Source organism: Columba livia, chromosome 2 (genome assembly GCF_036013475.1).
Source record: "Columba livia isolate bColLiv1 breed racing homer chromosome 2, bColLiv1.pat.W.v2, whole genome shotgun sequence".
Taxonomy (NCBI): Eukaryota; Metazoa; Chordata; class Aves; order Columbiformes; family Columbidae; genus Columba; species Columba livia.
In genome coordinates this window covers 101,626,198-101,653,781 of record NC_088603.1, presented here as the reverse complement: position 1 = coordinate 101,653,781, position 27,584 = coordinate 101,626,198, and the positions used below count along the sequence as shown (strand labels likewise).

The following is a 27,584-nucleotide window of genomic DNA, read 5'->3' as shown; positions in this document are numbered from 1 at the left end:
AGGCTCTGAACCCGCGGCTTTCTCCCACACAGCTTTGCGGAACGTGGTGCTGGGGGAGGTTACCCCAGCGCTCGTCACCTTTGGCCGCGGTTGGCTGCGGTGCGTGCCGGACCGCGTAGCGACGAGATGACTATTTGTTCTCGGCTCCTTTTTATCCCGGCGGCTGCTGCCGGTTTATTTCCGCAGGAGCGGCGGGAAGTGCGGGCGGGCACCTCCCGTGCCGCCGGGGAGTACTGTGCCTTTCCCTGCCCGCCTTTCCGGCCGGCCGGGGAAGTCTCACACGCCCTGGTGTCCCCGAACAGCCACTCTGGGTGCCCTGCGGGGTCCCCGCAGCGCCGGCGGCCGCGCCGCGCACGGCCCCGCCCTCTCCCCGCGCGCGGCCGTTGCTCGCGCCAGAGGCGGGAGGCGCGCGGCAGTCCCGCAGCCTGCCAGTCCTGTGAGGGAGCGCGGCCGGGCGGGCTTGAGGCACGTCCCTGCCTGCCGGGGCTGCTGCCTACGGCTCTTCGAGCTCCCGGCTGGCGCAGGAGCCGCCCGCCCTTCTCTGGGAGCGCTCTGCCGCGGGCTTCCAGCTGGGGCTGCGCTGTGACAGCCTCACCCTCACACCCACCTTGCTGCCGGGCGGGCTGAGGGCGCAGGGAGCAGCATCTCCCCCAGCGCTTGGTGACGCCCTTTCACCCACTGCCCACCCCTTTTTCCTGCAGTTTTGTTGAAGGTAAAAGCTAGTTCCTCTGCTCTGGTCTCAGATGCGTTTGATGGCGTTGTTTGCTTGTTGAGCCAGAATGGGCCTCACTGTCCCATTCAGGGCAGCGCCCTGTGCTGTGCGGCCAGTGCTGGGTCATGCTCATACACTCCTTGGGTGCCTCAATTTCAATGGCCTTGTGTTGTACATGCTTCGGCTTGATAATGTGTTGAATATTTTTTGTGGAGTTTGTTTACACCATAACTTCAGTGGCATAAAATTTACCCAATGTGACTTGTCAAGACCCCTTTCCTTGAAGCTGGTGCTTAGGTAGGTTCTTTTTGTACCTGATGCCTGTGCTGTTCTTTATGCTGTTTCCCTGAAAATAAGACAGGCTCTTATATTTTTGCTCCAAAATTTATTACTTTTTTACATGTATAGCTGCCTGGACACTATTTCAATTGACTTTTTAATGAACTGTATCTAGGGCTTATTTTTGGAGTAGGACTCATATTTGAAGCATTCTCAAAAATCCTGAAAAATCATGCTAGGGATTATTTTCAGGGTAGGTCTTATTTTGGGGGAAACAGAGTATCACCGTGCGAGACAGCTCCTTACTACCCCATGGAATGCCACCATGATCTCCAGTTTGTTACAGTCAGCCTAATGGGCAGAGTAGCTGCTGCTGCCCCACACAGCTTGGTGTACTCAGCTTTAATAAGTTCATTACTGAAAATAACAAGTATCACTACAAAGCTCTTGTGTTTCACCTGCCTGTTCTGACACAAAACGAGCAGTAGCTGTTCTCTGATGTCCTGTTCAGCTTAGCAGGAGCTTTGTGGTGGTTTCAAGTTCATGTGGTGTGATTATCAGCATTTAAAGATGTAAATTCTCCCACACATGTTAAGTTCTGCTTATACAGCAGGCAGTTGCATTTATTTCCTATGATTTACAACTGGAAGATCTATGTTAACTGGTAGTTCCCTCTTTATCCTCTCCCTGAAGGGAGAAGCTCTTTGGAAGCCCTCTGTCCCTTTAGCTTTTAAGATGACACGCTGAACACAGTGAGTGCTTCCCACAGGGGAGTTGGTCTCAAACAGCAAGCGGATCACTGGAGCGTTGCAGCATGTGTTTTACAACATCTTCACCACAAATATCCCCGGTTGGCAATGTAGGATTCTTTTAAACATTATGAAAGCTGAGGACTCAGGCTTTCTTTTCTATGTGTGCAAACGGACAAGGTTTTTTTTCCCCATTTGTTTACAATGGCCCTTTCCCTTAAGCTGCAGCTTTTAGAGTTCTCTGATGAAGAGATAATCTTGACTGGCATTTTTAAAAAATCTGCTTTTCATGACTGCTAGAAAAAGCTTTGAATATGTTTTCCTTAAGGGCAAGAAACAAGAAAACATGTTATTTTATTTTAAATTACAGTTATAAAACACTGATCTTGTGATTTTTCTAGGATATGACCGACGTTAATCTTTTTAATGTGTTACGCTGTAAGCAAGTGAAAGCAAAATCAGAACAGTGAAGTTGTCTTTAACTTTGTTCCTCAAAAAATCTTTCCAGTTCATCGTTTTTGGATCACGATTTCCAGAATTTCTTTTCAGGTGAATACCTGGTGATTTCATAAAATTCAGAAACAAATTACTTATTGCTATCTTCACTGCACTGGTAAGATGATTTCCCAAAAGGCTTTTAGGTTTTGAAGGGGGGAGATCTATTAATATTAAACCAGCTTTTTCTGGTGTGCGGTGTTTGTTCCTGGCTTTTCATAACAAGCAGACTTTCAACCTGCTCGTTTTTCTTTGAAACACTTTGAATGAAAAAGGTACTGTGATTAGAAGGTGTATTTTCTTTAAATAATGAAATATTAGATATTTTTTTTTCAATAAATATTCTGATTCCTTTACACTGAGCCTGGCCTGTGCTGCAGTACATAGGATTGTACAACAGGCTGGATAATGGCCATAATTCCAGTATTACTCACATTCAATTTATTAGTATTGCATGTGAAAGGATTGCATTCTCAGTCTGAAATTCTGGAGTCTTTTTGGTGCTTTTTAGGAAGTTCCAAAAATGCTGGTGTTGCAACACATCTGCTCAGCAGAATGGCAGTGAACACACATTACTCTGTATTCTAACTTCATGTGAAGTATCAGGTCATGTGCACTTCAAGATAATTCCTTACTTAATCAGAAGATTATTAATTTACCTGATACCATATACTGCTAAAGTTCTGTAAACAAATATCTGCCATACAAAAGTGAATTTAAATTTTTCTATTTAAGATCCAGGTGGCACTTCGAGGCAACAGTATAACATGAATGACACCAGGCACCAGTCTCTTTTCTTTGTCAGTCTGCCAGAGTTACAAAAACTATGTGCCACTACAGTAACACTAAATTCTCGGATACCAGAAACTGAGACAAGGAGTACACAAATAAAGATTTGCAGGTAAAGAGTTCTGAGGGTTATTGTTTTCAGAAGCTGTTGGTGGCTGTTATTCAAAGATTTTATTAGCAGTACTAGAATTAACTGTAATAAAATCAGCAAAATCGTTATCATCAGCAGCAAACAGTATAAAATTGTTCAAAATAAGGGTAGGGGTTTTGTGGGGTTTTTTTTGTTTGTTTGGTTTTTGGTGTTTTTTTTTTTGTTGTTGTTGTTGATTGGTTTTGTTTTTTTAGGGAGTCTTGCTGGCTATTGGAAAAAAATATAAACACATTTCTATTATGTTTTAAATGTCATCAGCTGAAACTAACAAGGCCACCTACTTCAAATTAATAAATAGTTAAAATTAATCTGTGTTCACCTGCAAAGTTGGAATGCTTTAGGTACATCTTTTGAGCCCTCGTATTGTTTTATAGCAGTGTGCCCAGGTGGCCAAGAAGGCAAATAGTGTCCTGGCTTGTGTCAGAACTAGTGTGGCCAGCAGGACTAGGGAAGTGACTGTCCCTCTGTACTTGGCATTGGTGAGGCCCCACCTTGAATCCTGTGTTCAGTTTTGGGCTTCTCACTACAAGAAAGACACTGAAGTGCTGGAGAAAGTTCAGAGATGGGCAACGAAGCTGGCGGGGGGTCTGGAGCACAAGTCTGATGAGGAGCAGCTGAGTGAACTGGGGCTGTTTAGCCTGGAGAAAAGGAGGCTGAGGGGAGACCTTATCGCTGTCTGCAACTACTGGAAAGGAGGTTGTAGCATGAAGGGTGTTGGTCTCTTCTCCCAGGTGACAAGTGATAGGACAAGAGGAAATGGCCTCAGGTTGCACCAGGGGAGGTTTAGATTGGGTATTAGGACCAGCTTCTTCATTGAAAGGGTTGTCAGGCACTGGAGCAGGCTGCTCAAGAAAGTGGTTGAGTCACCATCCCTGGAGGTGTTTAAAAGACATGTGGATGAGGTTCGTAAGGATATGGTTTAGAGGTTGACTTGATGGAGTTAGGTTAACAGTTGGACTCAATGATCTTAAAGGTCTTTTCCAACCCAAATGATTCTATGTAGGTTAAGTCTCAACAAAAAGTATACTTGGAAAGCATAAGTACAGTCCTTAGTGTTTCTTGAGAATTATGTCATTCCCTTTAATAGGAAGTGTAAGAAATGAGAAATACTGCCAAAGGAGCACTTCTGGAGAGTTCTGTTCATGTGCCAAAGGCCTGTAGTCTTTGCCCTAGGCCACTGAGGGTGGGTTAAAAGCAAGTAACTTGGACTGGTTTGATATATTATACTGAACCACTTGAAACTGAAAATTGAATGTATTATGTTTGCAGAAGGTGAAGAAAATAAATTTAAGCTGAGAAAACCAGGTATGGAAAATTATTTTTGAATTTTTTTCTAACTTTTTTTTTTTTTTTTTTTATATAGACAGTTACTATTCCTGTATCAAGACATCCTTTCTGCACCTGTCATTGGAACACTAAATCAAATTTCAGTTGTAATGGCGGTCAGTATCACTGTGTAAATAAGTATATGTAGTTACATGTAGTTACATACCATTGCGGATGAGCAGAATGTACCTCACTCAAAAGAGAGAAACAGCAATATATTTTCTTGAGGTAAAATAATAATTTGACAGAGTTCAATAAGTTTGATGGCAAGGTTCATCATATTAATTACTGCACAGCAGACACATATAAAGGAAAATTGAGTTATAATGACTCACACAGAGACCAGAGGTACACAGAGTAAAGAGGACCCTCCCACTGAGTCATGAGCTTCAGAGTGCACTCCCTTGCTTTCTGAACTCCTTTTTGGAGCCTAGGTGTGGCTGAATCCAATCTCCATCTCAGACTTGGTCAACCATTCATGTCTAATGGAATTATCCATACAATGTTTATAATATCTGGGTAGCCACATGGATTAGTAATATTTTGTAATATTCAGCATCTGTCAGCCACTTACTGAGAATCTGTCGTGGGTAAAGGAGCTCTCCACCTTGGGTAATGAATGATCTCTTAGTAAGAAATTGTGAACCTTGAGAGTCGTCCCTGCTCGAGGGGAGCATCGCCTCGCGTGTGGTCCAACTGCCTGTCAGGGAGAGCTCAAACTGGACCCATCCTGCTGCTGATATTTATTGGGTGAAGTAGTCAGCTGCTAGTCAATAGTGTAGACAAGATAGATGTCTTCATTTTAGCTCTCATATGCTGTTCTGTGCTTTGGTTATCTTGCACTTTTGGGTTTTGAAACCACCCTTCAAAATTTAAGACACCTTCACTCCCATGTATTACACATGAGCCAGGGGGTTCTCAGCTCTCAAGTTCGCCCCAAGGACATGAGGCCTGTTGCTTCTTGGTCAGCTTGAACCAAGGTATGGCTAAGTATCAAGTGTGTCCATCATGTGTATGTTTCTCTAAGACATGTTTTGTTTGAGGATCAAGGATAAGTAAAATTATGTCATTTAAAGCCAACTTTTCTTTTTGTGCATTAGTAATGTAGATGACAACTTATATCTTCTACTCTTTTGATGAAGTAACCTTTTCAGATGGTAAAACTTTGAAGCAGAATGAACTTTATTGGTAAGATGCCACCCAGTTCACAATGGGAGCAGCATGGGCAGAGCCCTGCAATTCTGTTTTGGGCAGTCTTTTGCTTGCTTGTTAATGTATCTTCAGCTGGAAATGAAATTACACTATGACAAATGACTGAACTAATTTTAGTTATTCTCCTTTAAAATATGGTGTCTGCTTTAACTGTTCTTCAGCGTGTTTTTCTTAGGCAAAGTCACTGATGGACCAAAATTTAATTTATGATTTGCTAAAACACCCCTTAATTTCAGACACTTGATTTTTTTTTTTTTTTTTAAATTTCTTTTTAGATACCATTTTACAAATCAGGAATATGTCAAGCCTACATAGAGAGACAAGGAGCTACTGTAAGTGCTGAAAGATGTCACAATTCTTAAGATTGTTATACTTGTCTGCAGTTGCTGTCGCCAGAGATTAGTATTTTACATAGAGCATGCACTTTGCACTACAGCAGCCAAGTTCCAGGGTAAAAAAGTCTGTCCCATAGACAAAGTGTCTCTTATGAATCTGGGTATAGTAAGAATACTTTGTCAGTAAAAAGTTTTAAGAAGTTCCTAAGCAATTTCACTACATGTCTCCGGTGCAGTGAGGTCCTGATGCTTTTTAGGGGTGTTGGGGTTTGACCTGGAGGCAAGGACAGACCTGCCCTTTGGGCCAAAGACCAGCAGCTCCCCTGCTGGTGTCACCCCCTCTGTGTGTGCCCTATAGGTTCCATAAATGGGGGTGCTCAGACAGCTGAACTGTCTTCCCATTCACATTTTGCATTTATCCAGCCTGTATAGGACAATCTCAGAGAAAAAAACTAAAATCAAAGAGAAGAAGTTGAACCCATGAGCTTGACAGCTGACACATTTTTAAACGATTATGCAGTTGGGTGTATTTTATCTTTGTTCTAAGAAATGTAAATGCATGCCTGGTTTATTAAGACATACACTGTTCAGATATGCTTACCTTACAAAACTGCTTTATGTTGATATGTGTAACTGAACTGCCATCACTAGATTTTCCAACACCAGCAGATTAGTAGTATGAAATATATTTAATAACCATGAGCTGCAAGCAGATCCTTGCAGGATCTTGTTAGAAACATTCTCTTGGAGGTCTATTAGTTAACTCTTTTTAATTCATTGTAATTAGTTTATTTTTCTTGACCAATGTTGACTGTCAATAGAAAGCTATGCAGGACAGGCAAGCAGTCAGGTAAGTAGTACTACTGGGTGAACAAAGCTACATTTATTTATTTTTCTTGTGATCGGAAGAAAATGTGTCTGATCTGGAGCTTGACAGTAGAGTTAATATATATAAATTTTGGATGTTGTGCCTATTGTCTGGACAGAGATGCGCATCTAGTAAAGTACTCCAAATAGTTCAATTAATCTTTTCTCCAAGTCTGTTTTCAGCCCTGTGAAAACATTAAATGAATTGTAGTGCACCTTACTTTGATGATGCATGAAATCTAAATGCGTACATCAAATATTGTGCTAACTTCCTCTTGCATCTAAGTAGATGAAAAGTAAAGATGTGTAACATATACTAGGATTTGGCTCCAAGATGAAGTAGCAGTATCTTTGATTAAGTTTTGATTGAAGCCTTTAAAAAACGTGTTAAGTTATTAATAATGTATTGTTCTTTTTTCACTGATGTGATTAGCTGGAAGCACCACAATCAGTTAGTCCAGCCATTCTCCAAAGCTGTCTCTCCTACACACTTACAGCCAGACTAGCTCCCAGGTGGAACAAGGCTGGTCATCTCTTGGTGCAAGGTATTTGACTCACCTGGATCAGGGACTGAGCATTTAGCTTTCTGTTCTTTATTGTTGCATCATTTTCAGTAATATAATTTCAATAATTATTTCGTTTCCATCATTATTTCATTCATTATATTCAGTTGTTCTTTCATCCTATGATTTTTTTCTTTGATTGCATTTTTATTGTTCCTTTGTCCAAGTGCAGTGATCCAAGTCAACAATCTGAATTAACGTATATTTCACTTTTTCATCTTCCTCCTCATGTTTGTAATAGGTGAAATAATTATGTCCACTGAATGCAACATATAAGATGAACAATTTCCAAACCGAATACCACTGGGCTGCAAATGTCTTCTAAAAATTTGGCCCATTTTTCAGATTCATGCTTTCATTGGTGTTATTTTGCACATGGTTTACATGCTTTTCTAATGCAAAAGTGTTTTTCTTTCAGACTATCTTCTTCTACTAAGCTTTGTCTTTTTACATGGCAGTTCCTTTGTCTGACATCCCTTTGCTAACTCCTGTGTAGGATGAATGTGAATTACCAAAGTATGAAAAAACAGATGTGTTTCAGCTAATGTTCCTATTAGGCAGAACAATGGTATAAATCATTCCAAATATACATTGAGAAAAATGTATATGTTATTATCTTATTTCCAGCCACAATATTAGCAGTACCTTGTTTTAATTATCTTCAAAATATATAGCTCTCTGAATGAAATGAACTTTTTCAGGAATAGGAGCTAGAAGTAGAGGGCTAGATGATAGCTGGTATAAAACTGGGTTCAGTGAAAGGTATTGACTAACAGCAATGTGACCCTGGTACATGCAGCTTGTTTCATCATATATGTTGCTAAAGCTGGGCAAAACTCGTGGCAGATGGCAAAATATATAGTAATATGATACAGATTTGCTTTTGAACCTGAGAAATTTATTAACTGTTAGTCAATTAATCATAGTTATGTGTATAAATTCCTTACTGGGGGGAACGAATGATGTATAAATTACTGTCCACCAATATACTTTTATATATATTTTTATATAAGACGTTAATGAATCAGCACAAAGGTAATTGATAGAGGAATTTTTCTCTCCGTAAAAAGGAACAAACCTTCAGCATTAAAGACACACACAAATGAAACTGTGTGATTTCTCTTTATTTTGCATAAAGACCTTAGGCATATGGTTTAGAAAATAATGTATATCTATTTTATTTAAGGAAAATATTTTTTGTCTCATTCAGGAAGGCAAAATGCTGTTGGTAAGTATAAATTCTCTTCATGGTAAACTTGTGAGAGCAATGCATAGTTATGTGCTTTCATACTGCCATGACGTTGATATTACCAACACAATGTATTTTTGGTTTTCATTCTGAAATAATCTCTGTCAAAGTATACTTGGTGGCAGATAATGCTCTGTACATAATAGTTGTCAGCTCAACTGCATGTTTGAAAAATTACCTACAAAAAAGATATTTTTTCTACTATTAATCTACACCCATAGATTGAAATTCACCATTTTAAAGTTACAAGTATTACAATTAAATGCACTTGCCTCAAATTATGAGTCTTGCAACTGATGTGAAAGTTCTATAATAATAAATAGGAAAAAGAGCTACAGTGACTCTCCTGTATGAACTGTGTTTGCTGTTCACAGAATTTAAGTCACAAAGCATGCTGCTTAGCTATTGCAAAAATTACGAAGTAATTTTTAAATCTAGCATGAAAGTTAAAGATTACATTTGGGGATATCAAAGGCTAAATTTGTGACAGGGTCATATGTTGAAGAACATAATCCATTCAGTCCCTGTGCTACAGCTTGCTCAGAGCTGAGTGGATGTTCTGGGGATGTGTCAATATATGCTTGTACATATAGTCTTTCCTATTGACCAGTTCTGGGTGCATAATACTGGGTCAGATGACTCAGTACAGCTGATGGTTATAATAACTCTATTTGGTTTGAAAATGGGTGTTTGTGTATCTAGGATATGAGTATCAAGCATCCAGCTGCATGGACAGCCATGTGTTCCTAGGAAAGTGTACCGTATGGATAGTAATTCATTATTATTTTAAATTTTCATAGTTAAAATGCAGTTAACTTCAATTTTCATGCTGAGGTAGTCTAGCCTTTTGATTTTTCAAATGCAGCATTTTGACTAACAATTACTTTAAATAAACATTTGGGTTAGCTTTCTAACAGATGAACTGTGGTTAAAAACAAGGCTTTGTGCCTTGTTTATGTTTTAGTTGTAGATCTCAATGTATCAGAGAGACAGCTTTGCATCAGTGTGGAGCCTTGCTCGATTCGGTTGCCACCTGCTGAGGTATAAAACGATTTTGTATGCCTGTATTTGTCTTACTGATTTTTATCTTATTTTCTGTTAGGTGACTTGCAATTAGCCTGATGGGGATAGAAGCACTTATTTCTGATTGTATTAAGATAGTAATCTTACTCATTGACAATCTGCATCTTTTATAAGTGCGTAACATCTGTATTATATCTATATTGATGCATTCTAGCAAGCATTGTAAAATTGAGATTCTAGACTAATTAAGAGACCTTTCAAAATGCTGACAGAATATAGTAGTGAACTGTCTTTATGATTCTAGATTTTATTCTAGCAGCGTTTTCTAGAAGCCATTCACTGGCTCACTGTAATACATAGATAGTTTTGAGCAGCATCTTAAAAGTGAATCTAGAAGTAAGTTGTCAGCGCTGTGTTTGAAGTCCCTGTATGTAATTATTCTGGAATCTGCTTCATTTTCTATGCAGCTTCCAAAATACTGCAGCAGTCTGGACTATATTGCTTTTAAGCATAATTAATAAATTTATTAAGAAATCATGGTTGAGGTTGAAAAATTACCATCCTTTCTGACAGCTGCGTCACCTTTGTTGAATATGTACGGGGACATATATGTTAGGCTTGCTGATTTCTGCCGAAGGATTTCTTCTGTGACCTAGTTGGACAGTGAAAACATTAAAGTTTAAACATTAAATGAGAAAAAAAAAGTAGGAATCAACTTCCAAAATGACACAAAGCAGTGATGGAAGCTGTCATGATGTGGCTTCATTATCAGTTTGATCATTTTAATACTTTCCTAAACCACAAATGGCTAGATTTTCTTGTCAGTAAATAAGTGCAAGCCCTGGTAGACCATAAAGAGAGAAAATGTTTCTCAAATCTCAGTGTTTGATTGGCCCCTACAGTCAAATATGTGAAAATGTGGGGGGCTTTTTCAAACGTGGGTTTCTAATTTGAACTTCAAAAAATACACATGAAAGTGAGACAGTTCTTAGTTTGAGAAGTTCCTTTTGTACTTTCACTTTACTAATAACCTTTGAAACTTGTACTTAAGTTTTGGAAGCGAGAATATATTCTGAAATAATCAGTCTGCGAAAGCTGATAAAAGAATAATAATGTATAAGCTTCAGTATACTGTGATACACAATTATTTTTGAATATTTTGATGATGTACTGCTGTAGAAGTATTTGCAAATATTTTTTTTTCTGTTTTAAGCTGGAGGATTTTGATATTTCAGCAAACACCTTAAAACTGTTTGACAGCAATGAAAGTACTGTTATTCACCAGCATTCCATATTAAGTAACTGGTGCTATGTTTTGCCAAGGTAGGAGTCTGTTTACATTTCAGCAGAACCAAACATTTCCTGGAATGTTTGCCATGCAAACTGTGAATTTTATGTTAGTGATAAGAACACTTTTGTTTTACAATCTGGTTTACATTCAGGAATCTTTCTTTTTCACTTTTATGATCTCAATGTTATGGAAAATGAGAAAAAAAAAAAAACAGTGAATCATAAATTGCACATTTAAATATTTCAATTTTAGTATTCACTCTGCTACTTCTGTCATATGCAAGAGCATTACTTTTTCTCAAATATTGTTTTAGCAGAAAGTGTCAATTAAAAAAAAACATATTTCCACCTTTGCCACAAACTATCTCTATTTTCATCTATGATTTTCATCATAAAAATATGAGAAATAATGATACATTTATTCTTGTTCTACATTCACTGGTAGCGCGTATTACAGACAAGAGAAGTTAGACTTGTAGGTGCCAAGTTATTTTCCATACTTAAGGAAATATTACTATTGTTCTGTCATAAACTTATAAGCTAAGGATATTAATCCAGAAAACACAAAAATAGTCCGTAAATAGTTTGAATGCCAAAAATAAGACTTTTTTTTTTTTGCAAAAGTCTGGTATATTTTCAGCTGAGTTTTATGACACCCTGTCTAAGCATCCCTTCTTTACCTATGCACAGCATGAAAATGGGTCAGATCATAAACATCAGCCACATAATTCCTCCAGAATCTCCTTTCCATTCATATACAGAATTTCAGATGCACTGGAAGAATCTGGTAAGAAACAATATTCATTGCTTTCTTTTTTCCCTTCCCTTCCCTTCCCTGTTGTGTACCTATTGAGTTTGTATTTGTAATACAAGTTTGTGTTTTTTTAAAGTATGGATATATTCTTCCAGAAGAAGAATTTGAAGAGAAAAAAATATACGTCAGTGTTTACTTCAAACCAATAGGGGAAAGGTTCTTTACGTATCCTTTCAGAACATTTTTGTTATGTTTCCTCTACTACACTTCTAGCGAAGCTCTAAATTTTCATTTTTGAATGTGCCCCATTTTATTTTTCTATAATTTCATAGAAGTTAGTGGAGAATTGTTTCACTAGGCAAATTGGAACAAAATATTTAGTCAAGTCTCTTTGTCCTAGTATTGAATAATAATAAGTCAGATAGATCAGTTTGGTTCACAGCTTCTGTAAATATGTTAATGCCACTCTAACTGGTGATGTAAAAGGAATAATTAAATTCCTGTAAAAATATGGCCAACAAATATCTGTTTTAAAGATAATTTTCCTGCTAGGAAATACTGGACCAAGGATTACTTATATTGAGTGAACTTTGCTCTGGTATATTAGTATGGTATAATCATGTTGAAGTCCTGTAACTTTATAAGCTTTAGTCCCTTAAGCAAGTGCTTTTGTTCACCTTTTTGAAAAAGCTTTAGACGTGTTCCTACTTTCTTCTCAATGAAGATGATTCATAATTCTGGAAATGTAAAGAAGCTTTCTATGTATCCCTGAACACTTATTCAGGTACCCTTTAAGTTGCATTCGAAGTCAGCCGGTGCAGTATTTTCCTAGAACAGATTCAGAAAGTGTGTTGAACTCTTTTCTTTCTGACATGAAGCAGAATCTTTCACATCTATGTGGATTTCCAGTAAAAATGACAAGTAAAGCACTTTATGCTACACAGGAACTCTCCAGGGCTCTGGTGCGTGTAAGGTTTTTTTGTAAACATATTCATGGCATGTACTTTTTTCATGATATGAAGTGGTCTTTATCACATTCAGAACGCAGTAAGAGTATAAAACTATGCTTTTCATGACAAACAACTATCAATCATTTAACTTTAAATGAAATGTGTAATTAAATATTATATCGCTATTTGCCATTGTTATGTGACTCACATCACAAATACATTAAAAAATTTGACTTAGTGTTAATTAGTTGCTGTCAATATTTGCAGTTCTGTAGACCTTATTTTACAGTTACACTTTCTCACACTTCTTCCATAATAAAAATAATAATAATGACAACTATTATTATTATTATGGTTACAATTTAATTTAAAAAAGTAAAAAGTTCTGTGGAATTACACATTTAAGAACACTCAAGCTGTAAGATTTACTCCATGGCTGGTGATGGAAAGGAGGCAAGCAATCAAAACTCCTTTAATTTGAGGTTGTGACAAAGGCTGAGAATCAAATTTCTTTGGTAGTAGTGTGTGAAAGAAAAAATGAAGTAATTAATTCTGAGCAAAGAATAGTGACAGAAATTGCAGAGATTGTAAAATACTATAATCCCCTTTCAGAAAGCAGTTCCTGTTTATGTCTCTTCAGTGATCAAAGCTAGAATGGCTCCTGTTTGTCATCTCTGGTTTTTATAGACTTTCAAACTGCCTTTCGCTCATAATACAGATGCCCTTAGAAGTCTTAAGAGACAAGGAGCCCTGTTAGTCAAACTCTCTGCAGACTCCTTCAAAAGGGGTAGACATTACCCAGTCGGAAAACACTAAACCAAGATAATGACAGTCATTTAAGTCTTTCCTTCTGAGAAATATGATATTCCAGCACAGTTTATAAGCAAAGAACTAGGGGGAGGAGGAAACAAATCTTCATTTATAGTGCCAACAAAATATTATTTAAAAATATAGTTCATTCTAATTCAGAACAGGAAAATGTATGGTTGTATATTGTGATGTGTATTAGGTAGATATAATATACTGATACATTAAGTGACACTGTCAGATATTTTAATCCAGTTCATTAAGTTTATCAACTCTTGTTGTATTGCAGGAAATAAAATCTAAGCATATGAAACTGGCTGGTGAGATGGTTTGTGTAGTATCTCTAACAGAGGCTCCTCCAAGAAAACAGACTTTGCCTAATTCTTCATCATGCAGTATGGAAAAAAGCCACTGGATGGAGCATTTGGTCAAAGAGCCAGAAACACACGCTTTTTTGAGTAGCTGTAAGGGTACAGAAGAGGTTAGCATCGAAGCAACAGGGAAATCAATGAATAATAGGCAAATACCAGGAGTACCAGAGTTACCCATTGTGAAGGCTTTAAGAATGCCTGTAAATTCAGCCTTTGAACTCCCACCCAAAAAAGTCAGCAAAATTATACCAATTTTCAAAGGAAAGTTGTTGCAAATGAATGGAAAGACCTCAAATCAAGTGGATGGAAAGAAAAGAGAAAAAGCTGAAAGACATTCGCCAATTAAAAATATGAGTGTTTCCTCTTCTATGCTGAGTGTGTGCAAATCCAGCATATTCCAGGTTTACAAGCCAGTTCAAAATATGTCAGTCAAAAATCCTGCTCATAGCAGCATATTTCAGGTAATAAATGCAAAAACACATGCAAAACATGGTATACCTGTATTTAAATGGAAAACAGAGTCTGGTGGACAAACAGCTAATTCTCATCTTTCTGATAACTCAGCTCCAGGTGGGAATTCAAGTGAAGTCAATCACAAAAAGGCAAATTCTCCTTCCTTTCTTAAGAATGTTGGGTCAGTGCTTCAGAAATCAAACATCAATCTGAGTTTGAATACATGTGCATCTCCTGCTTCCAGTGTAAGAAGAGGGAAAAAGTCCACAAGTCAAAATACCATGCAAGTTCTTGAGAAACACCACCAGTCAAAGAAAGTACCTTTGCAAATCTGTAAATCAGACAACAAAATGACAGGCTTTGGTTTATCACAGGAACAAACAAAAAGATCAAATGGAGGAGCAGAGTTAAATATTCATGACTCTGTCTTAGATGATACAATGTGCATCGCCAAAAATGAAGGAAATAAAGCAGCCTGCCATTCTAAAGACTGTAGTGCTAAGACAACTAGTCATCATTCCAAATCTAACTTTGAACAGGTATGGTGAATAACAGGGCTTATTCTCACTGGTTCTCACAAATTTGGTAATGTTAAGCAATAAAGAGCATGACTTTCATCATGTTCTGTCATAATTCTAAATACCATTTTCTAAAATTTCTACCCGAGAAATTAATGCTTGCAGCCACTGCTGCTTTTTTTTCTGACAGAGAATGTGATCTACTGTGTTGTCTGAGATACTCACTTTTTTTAATTTGGGACTTTTAAGATGAAATGTTTAGTTTTCATTCCTTTAAGACTGTTTATCAATATATGTGTGAGGTGAAATTCACATGGTGAACTTTTTGGTGTTTGGCCTGTCTTCATATGATACCACATAAATGAACAGCTCCTGGAAGTTGGGTAGTGCTGACTGCAGTGTATGTAAGGCATTGTGCTGTTAGACAAATATGGAACTTTGACAAATACAAGTTTAATTATAATTACAATTTCACTGAAAGCACAAGTTGCAAAAGGAGAAATTGCTGCTGGGCATAAGGAAAAAAAAACTTCAGTGATAGTTGTTAAGTACTGGAAGAAGTTGCATAGAGAGGTTGTAGAATTGTTCTCCTCTCAAATTCTCAAAACTTAATTGGGTGGGGTCCAGATCAATGTGATCCAACTTAGCTGTGTTTTGAGGAAAAATTATTATTAGATGACCTGTAGAGGTACTTTGCCAGCTAAATTTTCTATGATTCTGTCTGCATTTCAATAAAATAAACAGCTGAGCTGGTTTCAGTGGAATTTCCATGAGGATGCTATCCCACAGATTTGGCACATGGATGAAATCTGTTGTGCTTATTGCTTTTTTCACCTAAAAAAAGGTAATTTGGTAGGTTGTTTCAACTTTGTGTTATGAGGGCACCTTTTGGAAAGTAGATAATTTTAACAAATAGTTACTGGGGTTTTTTGGCTAATGAATATATAAATTTCTGTACTTTAAGATGATTACAGGGAATGGTGTGAAATGTGGAACCTTGACCTCAAAACCAGCTTCCTCAATCAAAGAGAGCAACCTGGAAATATCTGTAAAGAAAGGTGGTGCCAGAAAAAGACAGGTAAGAAACCCACACATGTACACCCCTTAATCCAGTCTACAAGGACCTGAATGAAGAGATAAAAAGGAAAGTTTTTTTATTTTAGCATGTTCCAGTTAAAGCGAGGAAACCAAGAAATCTTATTGAGACCACTCTGGATAAAATGAATCATTGGTTATGTTACTGGTACTTCAAGTGTGCATTTAAAATATTTGTCTCCTGCAAAAGATACTACTAAAATGAAAATGTTTAATGATGTTACTGATGTAAATATCTTTCTGAAGCAGATTTTTGAATTCTACAGAAAGCGGTTTTACGCTCTCTAATATGACTATGGGCATTCTCATTGGCTCTGTAAGTGTCTCATCTTAAGTGCTTGAATTCAGCAGCATTCCATAGAAATGAGTTCCAAAAGGCTATTTGGAATTCATTCTGGGCTTTTAAAAGGTGTATTCTCTTAATTATTTAATGTATTTCAGTTGCTATTCTTTTGCTAGAGAGGTGAACAGCAGGGATTATATGGGTTCCTAATACTGTTTGTGGGGTTTTAATACTTTTTTCTCTGGATTCTTCTCTGTCATAGTAGTGTGTGCTTTTAAAATAATCTTTAAAATATTTTTTCATTATTTTAAAATATTGCTTTGATGTACCACTGTGCTACACTTCTGTTTCTAAATATTAATATGAGTTCTTTAAAACTCAGCTGTATCTTGTGTCCTTCTCCTTACAACCACTTTCTTAATGTTTTTACTATCTAGAAATTAGGTGGATTAGAAAGAACAGGTCCCAAATTTCCAATGCTCAGTATAAGTGTATTTTCTTACTTAGATATGTATGTATTATTTGTGATAATAGCCAACTGAAAATATTGTGCAATAACTCTAGAAAATAAGCCAAAAGGGGGAAAAGTAGCATGCACTTAATACGCTTTTCAAAGGTCCCCTTGCCTTTTATATTTCACCTCAACCATGTGACCATTTGAGGTCTCATTACACATGATCAGTCCGAAGTGCCTTAGCGAGGTGGGTGTTTGTCTCTTTTTCCCAAGTAACAAGCGATAGGACAAGAGAAAATGGCCTCAAGTTGCACTAGGGGAGGTTTAGATTGCATTTCAGGAAAAACTTCTTCCCAGCAAGGGTTGTCAGGCATTGAAACAGGCTGCCTAGGGAAGTGGTTGAATCACCGTCCGTGGAGGTGTTTAAAGGACACACAGATGAGGTTCTCAAGGACATGGTTTAGAGGCGGACTTGGCACTCCCAGGTTAATGGTTGGACTCGATTTTAAAGGTCTTTTCCAACCAAGATGATTCTATGATTCTATATAAACTTGCCATGTCAAATGTCATCATTAACCGCTAAACACTTCTCTGAAGAGTAAGCCTTTGTCATTATCTCATGTTTGGACACCCAAGGTGATCAGTTGGTTTTGAAAGTCCTGGCTGCCAGCATGTAAAAGGGTATTTTCAAAATGGCTCTGGCTTATTTACCCACCATACATACAAATATACTTTAAATTATATTTATGCTGGAAAACAGAAACTTCTATTAATTACTTCTCATATCATTCAACTAATCATTTCACTCAGGAATAACTTTTTAGTTGAGCTGTTAGCTTAGTATTACTGCTTTGTTTGCGTCACTGTTTGTTGCCTTTTGTTTGTTTTTTGTTCACAGAAAGAAGAAGGTTATTTAAAATTAAAGAAAGCCAAAAGAAGTAGGCCTTCTATTTAGGATGTTCTGGAATACTGAAAGAAAACTCCAAGTATGTTCATTACAAATTTTAAATATTTTTTCTTTATTAAAATGGTATCACATTTATAATAATTTCTACTCTTTTGCATCATGATAATGGTATTGCCTGTTTCCAAAGGAATCACTTTACTGAACAAATGGTTCCTAGAGCAAAATAAGAAGGTAGCAGAAGCTAAGATTTCTTGAGTTTATTGGACACTAGCAAATAAAGCTTTGATTTTTTGTGAAGCAAACAACATTAAATACAAAGGCATTTTGTACTTAGTAAAACTCAGAATTTGGCATAAATGTGTATTTTCATTGGCTCATTTTCTTTCAGACTAAAATAAACCTGTTTTTTGTGCTGCTGAGTTTCATTTCATTTGAATCTGAGCTGAAGTTAAAACCGTAAACCATTAAAGTGAAGCTATGTGTATTGTTTAACATCATTACATGAAATGGGGTGGCTAAAAGCTTTTGTGGTGCTAAAATCTAATTCAAGGACAAAATGGTCTGTCAAACAAAATGAATCAACTTAGTTTTGTGACCAGATATTTCAACCCACGTCGTGGGTGGTTGTTGATAATAGTGTTGCAGGATAGAATAAGGTTTTCCTTTGAATATTCCTTTAAATATTTAGGATACATATGGTATATGAAAAACACCAGTTTGATTGTCCTAGCGCCTGTCACAAGTTATCGGTAGTTAAGCATGCAGGAAGGAGTACCCTATACAGTTAACTGTTTAAAAGATAAATAGAAGTATTCAAAAGAAAATATTGATGTAAGCAAGAGGGTCACACAGACATACCACCATAAAAAATGCTTATTGTACTTAACAAATAGAAAAACATCGCAATAAAGAAGGAAAATATAAACAGTGCACCTTTTAATCTGGCTTTTGGCTTCAACATAAGTGATAACAAGTAGCCAGATATGCGTTTTGTTTCAGAGATGCACTTCATGTCCTTCCTTTCTTTTTATGGATAAATTTCCTTAGGTGAACATATATATCAGTTGTCTGCTTTCCCTAAAGGAAGTCCATTGTATGGATGGAAACTTCGTACTCCAGTATTCAGCAGTTCCTGGGTCTAGCGTTTCATCTCTCCTGCTTCCAGTCAGGCAATTCAGGCACGGTCCTTCTGCAGAGGTGATCTGTTCTAGTGGTTCAGCATAGATATCTGTAGGTCCAAAGTCTGTGACTTTCACTGAGGACAGAGAACAGAAATAGTGTCTCTGAGCATGGTCAGAACTTGATTTTTTTTCTTCAACAACAACAAAAAAAATCTAACTTTTTTCTTCTTTATGAGTTAGATACCACAGGAACTTTGATCATGGTAGATGATGCTTAAGTCCTAGAGAGGAAACAGTATCTTCCATAAAACATGTAGAATATGATTTCTAAGAATCCAATTGGTATGGGCTCTTCATTGGTGTTGATGATTTAAAAAAAACCCTAGAGCTAATATAACTTCTGCAATTGAATCTGTGCCTACAATTTTGACCTTGACAAGCTTTGCTCTGAATGTCTTTATTATATATTACTACACATGCATTCAGAGTGCATGTTTTCATTTGAACACTTGAGAATTACTTTTAAGTTTTCAAATTTACTGTGTAGCAACATTTATGGGTGAGAAGGTCTTATAATGGAATTCAATGATGTAGTCAACAGGAAGGTCTTGGATCTATAATTCATGGCAGTAAAAACATTTTTTTTACAATTATCTTGCAAAAAGGGTCAGTTTTTATGACTAATGTGCCAGATTGTACAGCGTCTTAAGTTGTCCAGGAAATCACAGCATAATCCAAATTTTCTTATTTATTTTGCTGGTGAAAATAGTGGGTATGTTAATAAAGCAATGTGAGAGAAGTATTTAACATTTTAAGAACTTGGACATGCGATTCCAATACTAAATCATTCTCATTCATTCTGTTTTTACCTACGTGTAGACAGTCCTCCACTCTCTATGGAAGGACTCAGGCTTTTCTTCAGCATAAAAACAGTATACAGATAGATATTAAGCATGAGTTTGAGATACCTCCCTCCCGCCCCCATAGTTAGGGGTCTGGACTGTGCTGGGTATATCATTCTATTTCAAAGCCATGCAGATTGGGCCAGTGGAACATGTAAGGCTGCTGAGGTGCCCAAGCCCATGGGGTGGGGGCAGGATATGTGCTGCTGAGTGGGCTCTGCAGAGCCTGTTGGGTATGGCTACTAGATTTCCATTGAATTTAATGGGAGTTTGGCATCTAACACATGTGGACAGCTAAACATAAGTACTGTAAATCTGGAGCTCAAAACCATCCCAAGAGTCAGACTAGAATAGTTATTCAATTTAAATAAAGACCTGCATCATTACAGAGTTTTCAGAAGAGGTTTGTAGATTCTTCTCAGCTATTTTATATTTGCTGTCAAATTAAAACAAAAGTCTTCATGTCTTTCATTAACAAAAGTCATCCTATAATTTCAAGGTCAAAAACTGCTGTGAAAGGAAAGTTGGCTTCTAAGACCAATCAGAATAGCGGAGCTTCCAAAGAAGAGTATATACTAGTCCAGAAAAAGTATTTCAAAGATGGATTTGTATCATTATAAATATCGGTGCTGAAGTTCCCAAGCCTTTTCCACTCATCTGCAGAGCTCTTCCTCTTGCTTTGCTCGTGGGTTGTCATATGATACTGACCTTTGCTTTTAGTTGCCAAATTTCTTTTAGCAATTGAGAAGCTACAAATTCATCACATATAGTAATAATATTAATATTTTACATGAACATAATTGCTGCCACTACTGTAAGGATATTGTATGAACACAAGGTGATGGCAGGGGATCCACACAACTGGAGTTAGGTAAAAATTAGCAGCAGTTTTGTACAGAAGGGCTAGAGATTTACTGAACTGTTTCTTCTAAAATGTGGATTGCCCCAAGCCAACATTTAGGAATTTCTCTTCTAATTAGAAGTCTATGGTACTGCAATTTCAACAAAGCTATCTTTCAAATGCTTCTTTGTGAAATATTAGGTTAAAATAACACCTTTTAAGATATTGTATGAATATAATAGCTTGAGCTGTTTTTGTGAATAAACAGTTTTAACTTAAATTTGTAAATATTTGCATGGAAATTGTATGTGTTTCTTAAGATTCTGTCTCTTACTTTCTTGTAGATTTAAGGATGTGGTTTGGCTGCCTGATCACAGCTGGTTAAGAACATGTGAACAGACTTCTGCAATTGAAGTTCCTCCAGCACCACAACTGATTATAATATTTTGAGGGCTTTAAAATTGAAAACCGAAGAGGAAGAATAAAGCTGAGCATAGTATCATAGGTTTATCAAGGAGATAATTCTTTCTCATTCTGTGTAAAAAATGCAGACATTTAACTTGAATGCCATAAATCCAAACTTTGTAAACAGGATGCAAATACAAATGTGGAAATACAGCAATGTATGTTTGCCTATTAACCATACAGTTTTGAGTTGTCTTTTGGTCTCTTTGGTGATCTAAACTTTTTTCCTCCGTTGGATTCCCAAGAGGGCATTAACATACTTGAGGATCTCTGAGCTTTGTGAATATTATTCTTTATATTTCTCATCTTTGGTACCTGTTTCTGGATGAAAAACTGAGGGTTAAAGACATACAGTCAAGTGAACCCATGTATCAACAACTTCTCCAGACAGTTTAGGTTAATAACTTTCTAATGAATTTGAAAATTTGGCTAATTGCTTAGTTTTTTAGTCACATTATGTCTGTCCTAGCACTTGGTTACACAATCATTCTTCCAAGTTATTTTGAAGTTTCAGGTCTGTCTTTTTATGATACAATTATATTTAATTCTTATAAACAATGTCTGGGCTTCTTTGTTTCGTCAGTAAAACATTCCTAAATCACTTTTCCATGTCAAGTCAGGTGGTTAGAAAATAAACAGTACATTTTTTTCTCGGGAATAATCTGAAGGCTGGATTTGATTTAAGCTTCATTAATTCTTGTTATGATTTTTAATGAATTTCCATTTTCAGAAATGAAATTGCTCTGTAAAAGATTTTTTAAGACAAACAGATAATGCCATTCTTTAGCAGTTCATGCAGAATGTGTATAGCTGCTCTTTGAGTAATTTTATTAGCATAAATATTATCTTCAATGACCAACTTGAAGGTATAGTTACCAATATATACTTATATGTGATTCTTGCCCCATAATTGCTCTTTTTAAGTGAATATTATTATGTTACCAGGAAAATGAGAACCAAATGTCACACTAGCTCCTGAACTCAAACAATATAGAACTGTAGTTTGACACTTGCTTTGGATATACATTTGCAAAATTTTTTTCCTAAAGGAGTTGGTACAATGGATTTTATGCACTTACTAAAAACCTTTTTAGGCTTATATTGCTGCGGCTATATTTTTATTTACCTCAGTTTTCAAAGCAGGTTTTTTCCCTACTACAATGACAACTTTTGTTTTGTTTTTTTCTTGAATGGCAATTGTTAACATAGCTCTAATTTAATGGTGCCGGTGCTTGAAAAGAAGTGGGCACTTCAACAACATGTAATTTTCTCATATGTAATAGAAGAAGTACAAACCAGTGCAAATATTACAAAAATTAGAGCAATATGCTCAGGAAGAAACAAAATTATATTTACATTTTGTCTGGAAATTGGTATGCAAAGGTACTTTTCAAATGCTGTTGATTAGTTATTCTTTCCAAGGTTTGAATATAAATAATTGATCTTTTTCTTGTCTTACAATATGGAAAAGCTTGCAGAGCATTTGCCTATATACAATGCTATATAAATGCGTACTTCAGCTGATCTGTTTCCTGTTGTTGCTGTTTAAATGCTGCTGGTTGCCAGCATTTGCCTTGTATTATAACAAAAGTCATTTTGCATTATTTGTGCTTTTGAAAATGTTTACATCATTTTGTGTTATCTATTCTAGTACTCAAAATACAGAAAATGTAATTATTGCAGATCCAATTATTCCATTTAAAATAAACTACTGAATTACTCATTTGTGCTAAATTGCCAAATACTTCCTGGTCTGTGCTGTGGGGAAGGACACTTATTCTACCCCACCCACCCACTCCTTGTAAATGTATAGTAAGATGTTGCTAGTGAGTGGAAACGAGCTGGGTGGGGGAGCAGTGGTGGAAATGCCACTAAGGAGGAGGAAGAGTTAGTGCTGTGGCTGCCTTTGGAGGCTTTGGCAAGGCTGAAGGGACTTTCGCTGCTGCCTTGGTCTTCACTGGGGGGGTTGTAAGAGCCCGTCTCACTTTCTCCTTTTGATCAGTTCTTACTAAGTGGGCAGGATCTCCTCGCTCCTGGCACGTACACGAAGCTGTCAAAGCACAGGAGCCCTCAATGTCCAGGATCTCCTGGAGCCTCCACGTGCGATATCTTCAGGCTTGAGTTCTCAGGGTTAAAGGAACAGACCCAACCACCCACCCGGAACCACAGGGTGTTTCAAAAAGATGGACCCAATTTGATCTGCTACTGCTTTGAAATGGGGTCCATCTTTTTGAAATGCCCTGTATATACATGTGGAACAAGTGGAAATGTAAAAGGTTAAAACAATCCCCAGGTGTGAGAAGCCAAAAGGAGGTCAACTGGCAGAAGACAGCACCTGCCCTTTGACACATGCTGGGTTTTATAGTGTTTCATAGCCTTTTTTTCCAGTTTTTAAATAATTTGGTTCTATGTCTACGTTGACTCAGAGTTACATTGGAGAAGGCTTCTTTTGGCCACTGTATTAGAGCTGCACTTGAAGTGTTTGTAATGAGTTCACATTATTTAGTAAATATGCACTTCCAGAGAGTGATCTTTTCTGAACTATTTTCATAAGTTGACAGTGTGCTTTTCCTCCCTGTTCTTCACAGATGTAAGCCGGAGGGACTCCTTACATACTTTCTATTGGCATACGCTCAAACTCGCTGTCAAATCTGAACTTAAAAGCTTACAAATTATTTTCTAGGTGCCTATGACAGCAGCGGAGCTTGCTGTCGAGTTCCTTTGGTGCTGGTTGCATACCAGCCCGTGGTTCATTTTCAGTTTAAAAACAGTCAGATTAAGACCTCTAAAAGTACTATGTCACTATATCACAACATAATTTACTAAATACAACAATTCAACAACTTTGGGCAGCATGCTGGTTTGCATCACCATGCTTGTCCTAGCTTCACAGAGAACTGGGAACTGAAGAATTGTGACATCTCTTGTACCAGTTCAGAAAAAGTACTAGGTGCAGCCCTGAGACAATAGTGTTCTGTCTCTTCACAAAACTCTGGAGCTCTGCTGGCCCATGAACAGCACAGAGCAGCAGCTCGACCTCTCACCTAAAAATTTGCGGGCAGGATGAGCAACTATGTTTTCCCTGGGATCCCTTGATACAACCTCTGAACAGCTTAATCCCCCCAGGGTAGCATTAGAATCTGGGACAAAGCAGCCTAACTCTGCTGGAAAATATGTGAAAATTGTTCCCAAAGAACTCACCATTCCATCAAGAACACACGTAGCCTCTTACATTTTTTTTTTAAATTGTTCAAAATAGTGACAACAAATTTCTTAAATAAACCCAATATGTAAAAGGGATTTAAGCTTTCTCCAGCAAGAGAAGTTCAAAAGTATTGGAAGCTAATATATCTGATCTTCTTGCAGGATAAAACTCCTTGTCGGGGATAAAATGATCACTTGCGGGAACAGATACAGTTTTGTTCCAGTGTGAGAGTAGCCCAACAGGTGTGTAAATACGTAAGGATAAACATATGTATGTATGTTAAAGCATGTGTGCACATACAGACACAAACATACATACATCTATGCTTCATTACATGTTTAAAAAATATGCAGACTATGTGTAATGCAAAAAATGTTGTTCTAGTACAGACAGTTCAGATTGAGCAGCAGTGTCTGGTGATCCCTGTTGCCAGATGCCATGGGATTGTGTGTGAGCGATAATTTTCATTTTGCCATTGCAGTTGCCTTGTCAGAACCCATGACACAAAACTCCATTTAAGTCAAAGGGAACAGGCTACCAAAGCATAGCTGGTTTTAACTGTGCTGTCTCTATTGGCGTATGGGCTTAATTAAATACTACTAAACCATCAACTACGGTTTAAATAAATCAGCAGTTAACCAAGTGCCCTGATAGTTGCAGCTGCAGTGTGACTGTGGTATGAAACCTGGGGTGATGCCAACTTAGCAGTGAAGGTAAAACCTTTATTCTTTTCTCCGTGCCAGGACCTACCTGTTCCAACACACAGTCTGTACACTGCAGGTGTGCCTGGGGGTCCAAGTGGTCACCTGGACAGATGATCCAAAAATATTAGGAAAAACTTCTTCATGGAAAGGTTGTCAGGCATTGGAACAGGCTGCCCAGGGAAGGGGTTGAGTCACCATCCCTGAAGGGGTTTAAAAAATGTGTAGATTATGTTCTTAGGGATGTGGTTTAGAGGTGGGTTTGGCAGTGCCAGGTAACAGTTTGAGTCGATGCTCTTAAAGGTCTTTTCCAGCCTAAATGATTCTATGATTCTATAAAGCACATGATGATGTACTTTTCAGCTTCCACAGTTCAGTAAAATGCATTTCCCTTAATTATGCATCATATCACAGCACAGATTTTAGCCAGAATAAACATTCGTCTCACAAATCAGCTGGCCACCTGTCTCAGTTCAGCCAGTGAACAGTACCTGGGAAATCAGCTAAGGCTGCTCAGTGCCAACATGCTTTCTAGAATAAAAATAAAAGGGGTTATTCCGCTGTAAAGTGAAAGAGATACCTGTGCATACACAGCCAAAATAGATGCAGATACCTATATAACTTTTTATGTTATATTTTTTATTATATGATGCAGTAGAAATATTTGTATTGTACCTGGAGCTGTACAGCTGTGGGATATTTCAAAGCAGATGAGGTAAATGAAGCAAAATTCAGCCTCTGCTGCAGAGGGGAAAAAGGGTGATAGTCATAATTCAAAAAGATAATGTGTAGTTTTCAGTTTTCTAAAGAAAAAAATATCAGAAAATTAACTTTATTTCTTTTTCTACCACTCATATAATGGAAAATAATATGGAAAAAGGAAAAAATGGACTCTATGTAAAAGAGCTATCATTCTGCAGATTACTGTGCATCTTTTAACATATGTGACCAGCATTGTAAAGAACAGAAATTTGCATAAATTCGAACATTTGTTAATCAGGACACTTCTGTAGTGCTCTTTATGTTGAAAGAAAGACCTAAGTAAGACTCAGAACCATAAGGTTTTATTTTCTGGAAGAACAAATGCTTTGAAGGCTGATAAAAACATTTCATTTCAAATCTCACAGCTCCTTTACAAATGCCCCCACTGAAGTGACACCCAGACAAATTGAGCACTTTGTCCTACTGGCCAAACCTGGGTTAATATTTTTCAGTCTTATAGTAGTAATGGGTTATTCTGCCTCTGTAGGTTTTTTATTTCGGAAAGAATAACAATAAAATCTGAATTCTGCACATCAATGAAAGTAAATGCATTCCAGTAATGGGAGAGGTATAGCTCCCCACACCTGGGCACCTGGCCAGCCCAGCTTGGTATTTGGCATCCATCTTCATTAATTCTCATTTAGGGATGAATCGACTGGTGTTAGCAGTGCAAGCTCGAGTAGTATAAACCACCATTCAGACGTAAAAGAAAAAAAAAATCACTTTGGAGATTTCACCCATACTGGGAATACTGATTGTGCACATATACACCAGCTATTGGTGTGTGTGCGTCTGCCAAAATCTGAGGCCCCAGCTGGGCGAGGGATGCTGAACTGAAGTCCCTCACGTCCTGTGATCCCCCAGCAAAGCCAAATCAGCCGGCCTTTGGGTCAGAATGCTGATTTTACCTACTTTCCCAGGCTTTTTCTGGGTTGGAGGGAGCTGACTTGGTGGGAGTGAGCAAGAAGTTGTGTTAAATCGCAGAGACACACCTTTAGAAAGCTGATTTGCATGTTCAGAATATGACTACAGAGATTAGTTAATTTTAAACAAGTCCAAATTAAAAAACTAAAAGCTACTTACTTTCTTCATTGTTCTTTGGTGATGATAAGCCAGTGAGAATTTATCATAACAATTACTCTGGGAGTTTACATACTCTGAATACATCTTTATGAAGGAATGTTCTCATCTGCGTGGAGATATATATATTACTGGAAAGTTGAAAAGGTGCTATAGAAGAAGGCTTTTTCTCTGCTTCGCAGCTTAAAATATTTAGCTTTTTTTCCAAACTTCAGTAAAAAAACCCCTATTTTTATGCTTTTATATGGACTTTTAACCCAAGATAGACATCTAAAGCAGTTTTATTGGCAACTAGAAAAGGGAACACAGAGTGGAGGGTCTCACAGAAAGTCTGTAGATTAAGTAGAAAAGTAAAGATATGCAGAAGGAAAGCTTTTTGGTGAACTGAGCCCATTCCCCTATATATCAAGGACATAACCATCTAGCTGGAATCTCATCTGAACCTACTGAGTTGTGCATCAGTAATGAGGTAATATTGAAAGTATGCATCATTAATTTTTAAGACAGCTACTGTTAGAAGAAAACTATCAGACTTCGTGAAGAGTGTAATAGACCTGTCAGGGCTACGTTTTAACACCACAACATTTTTATTTTCATGTCTCGGAAGAGTTAGTATCTGTTTAAGTTACAGCAACACTCATTTACTGTGCAGTTTCACACAGTACTCAGGGGAAATTTGATGCAAAGTTTAGCTCCTTCAAATCAACTGCACATGCCTACTACTGCATAATGAGGGTGAATATTTTCAGAATAATTCATAATAATAATACAGCAGCTTTTAACATGTTCATTACAAAAAAAAAGTTTAGCACAGAATGCACCAAGTGGGTTTTTAAAATTTTTGTGAACACAGGATAAAATATTTGCACAGTAAC

General features: G+C 37.3%; 1 protein-coding gene across 4 annotated transcripts; it reads left to right on the top strand.

Annotated features, from left to right (window-relative positions):
* Positions 1-99: 99 nt before the first annotated feature.
* On the top strand, positions 100-22,684 carry C2H18orf63 (chromosome 2 C18orf63 homolog). Of its 4 annotated transcripts, none has more exons than XM_021291385.2 (15): positions 100-712; positions 2,971-3,136; positions 4,539-4,617; positions 5,989-6,045; positions 7,349-7,460; positions 8,665-8,706; positions 9,692-9,768; positions 10,964-11,073; positions 11,731-11,827; positions 11,931-12,019; positions 12,579-12,756; positions 13,841-14,914; positions 15,858-15,971; positions 17,624-17,711; positions 20,841-22,684. In XM_021291385.2, exons 2-14 carry the CDS (start codon positions 3,003-3,005, stop codon positions 17,678-17,680), a joined length of 2,220 nt encoding a protein of 739 aa, XP_021147060.2. In that variant the 5' UTR covers positions 100-712; positions 2,971-3,002; the 3' UTR covers positions 17,681-17,711; positions 20,841-22,684. The 4 variants fall into 4 exon arrangements, with proteins under 4 accessions (XP_021147060.2, XP_064909092.1, XP_021147064.2 ...); XM_065053020.1 differs by having other exon boundaries at positions 100-2,289; XM_021291389.2 differs by lacking the exon at positions 8,665-8,706.
* Positions 22,685-27,584: the final 4,900 nt, after the last annotated feature.

Coding starts and splice junctions, on each gene's coding strand:
- C2H18orf63 (XM_021291385.2), top strand. CDS start 3,003: ATGAATGACACCAGGCACCAGTCTCTTTTCTTTGTCAGTCTGCCAGAG. Junction 11,074..11,730: donor TGGTGCTATGTTTTGCCAAG/GTAGGAGTCTGT, acceptor ACCTATGCACAG/CATGAAAATGGGTCAGATCA. Junction 11,828..11,930: donor AGATGCACTGGAAGAATCTG/GTAAGAAACAAT, acceptor GTTTTTTTAAAG/TATGGATATATTCTTCCAGA.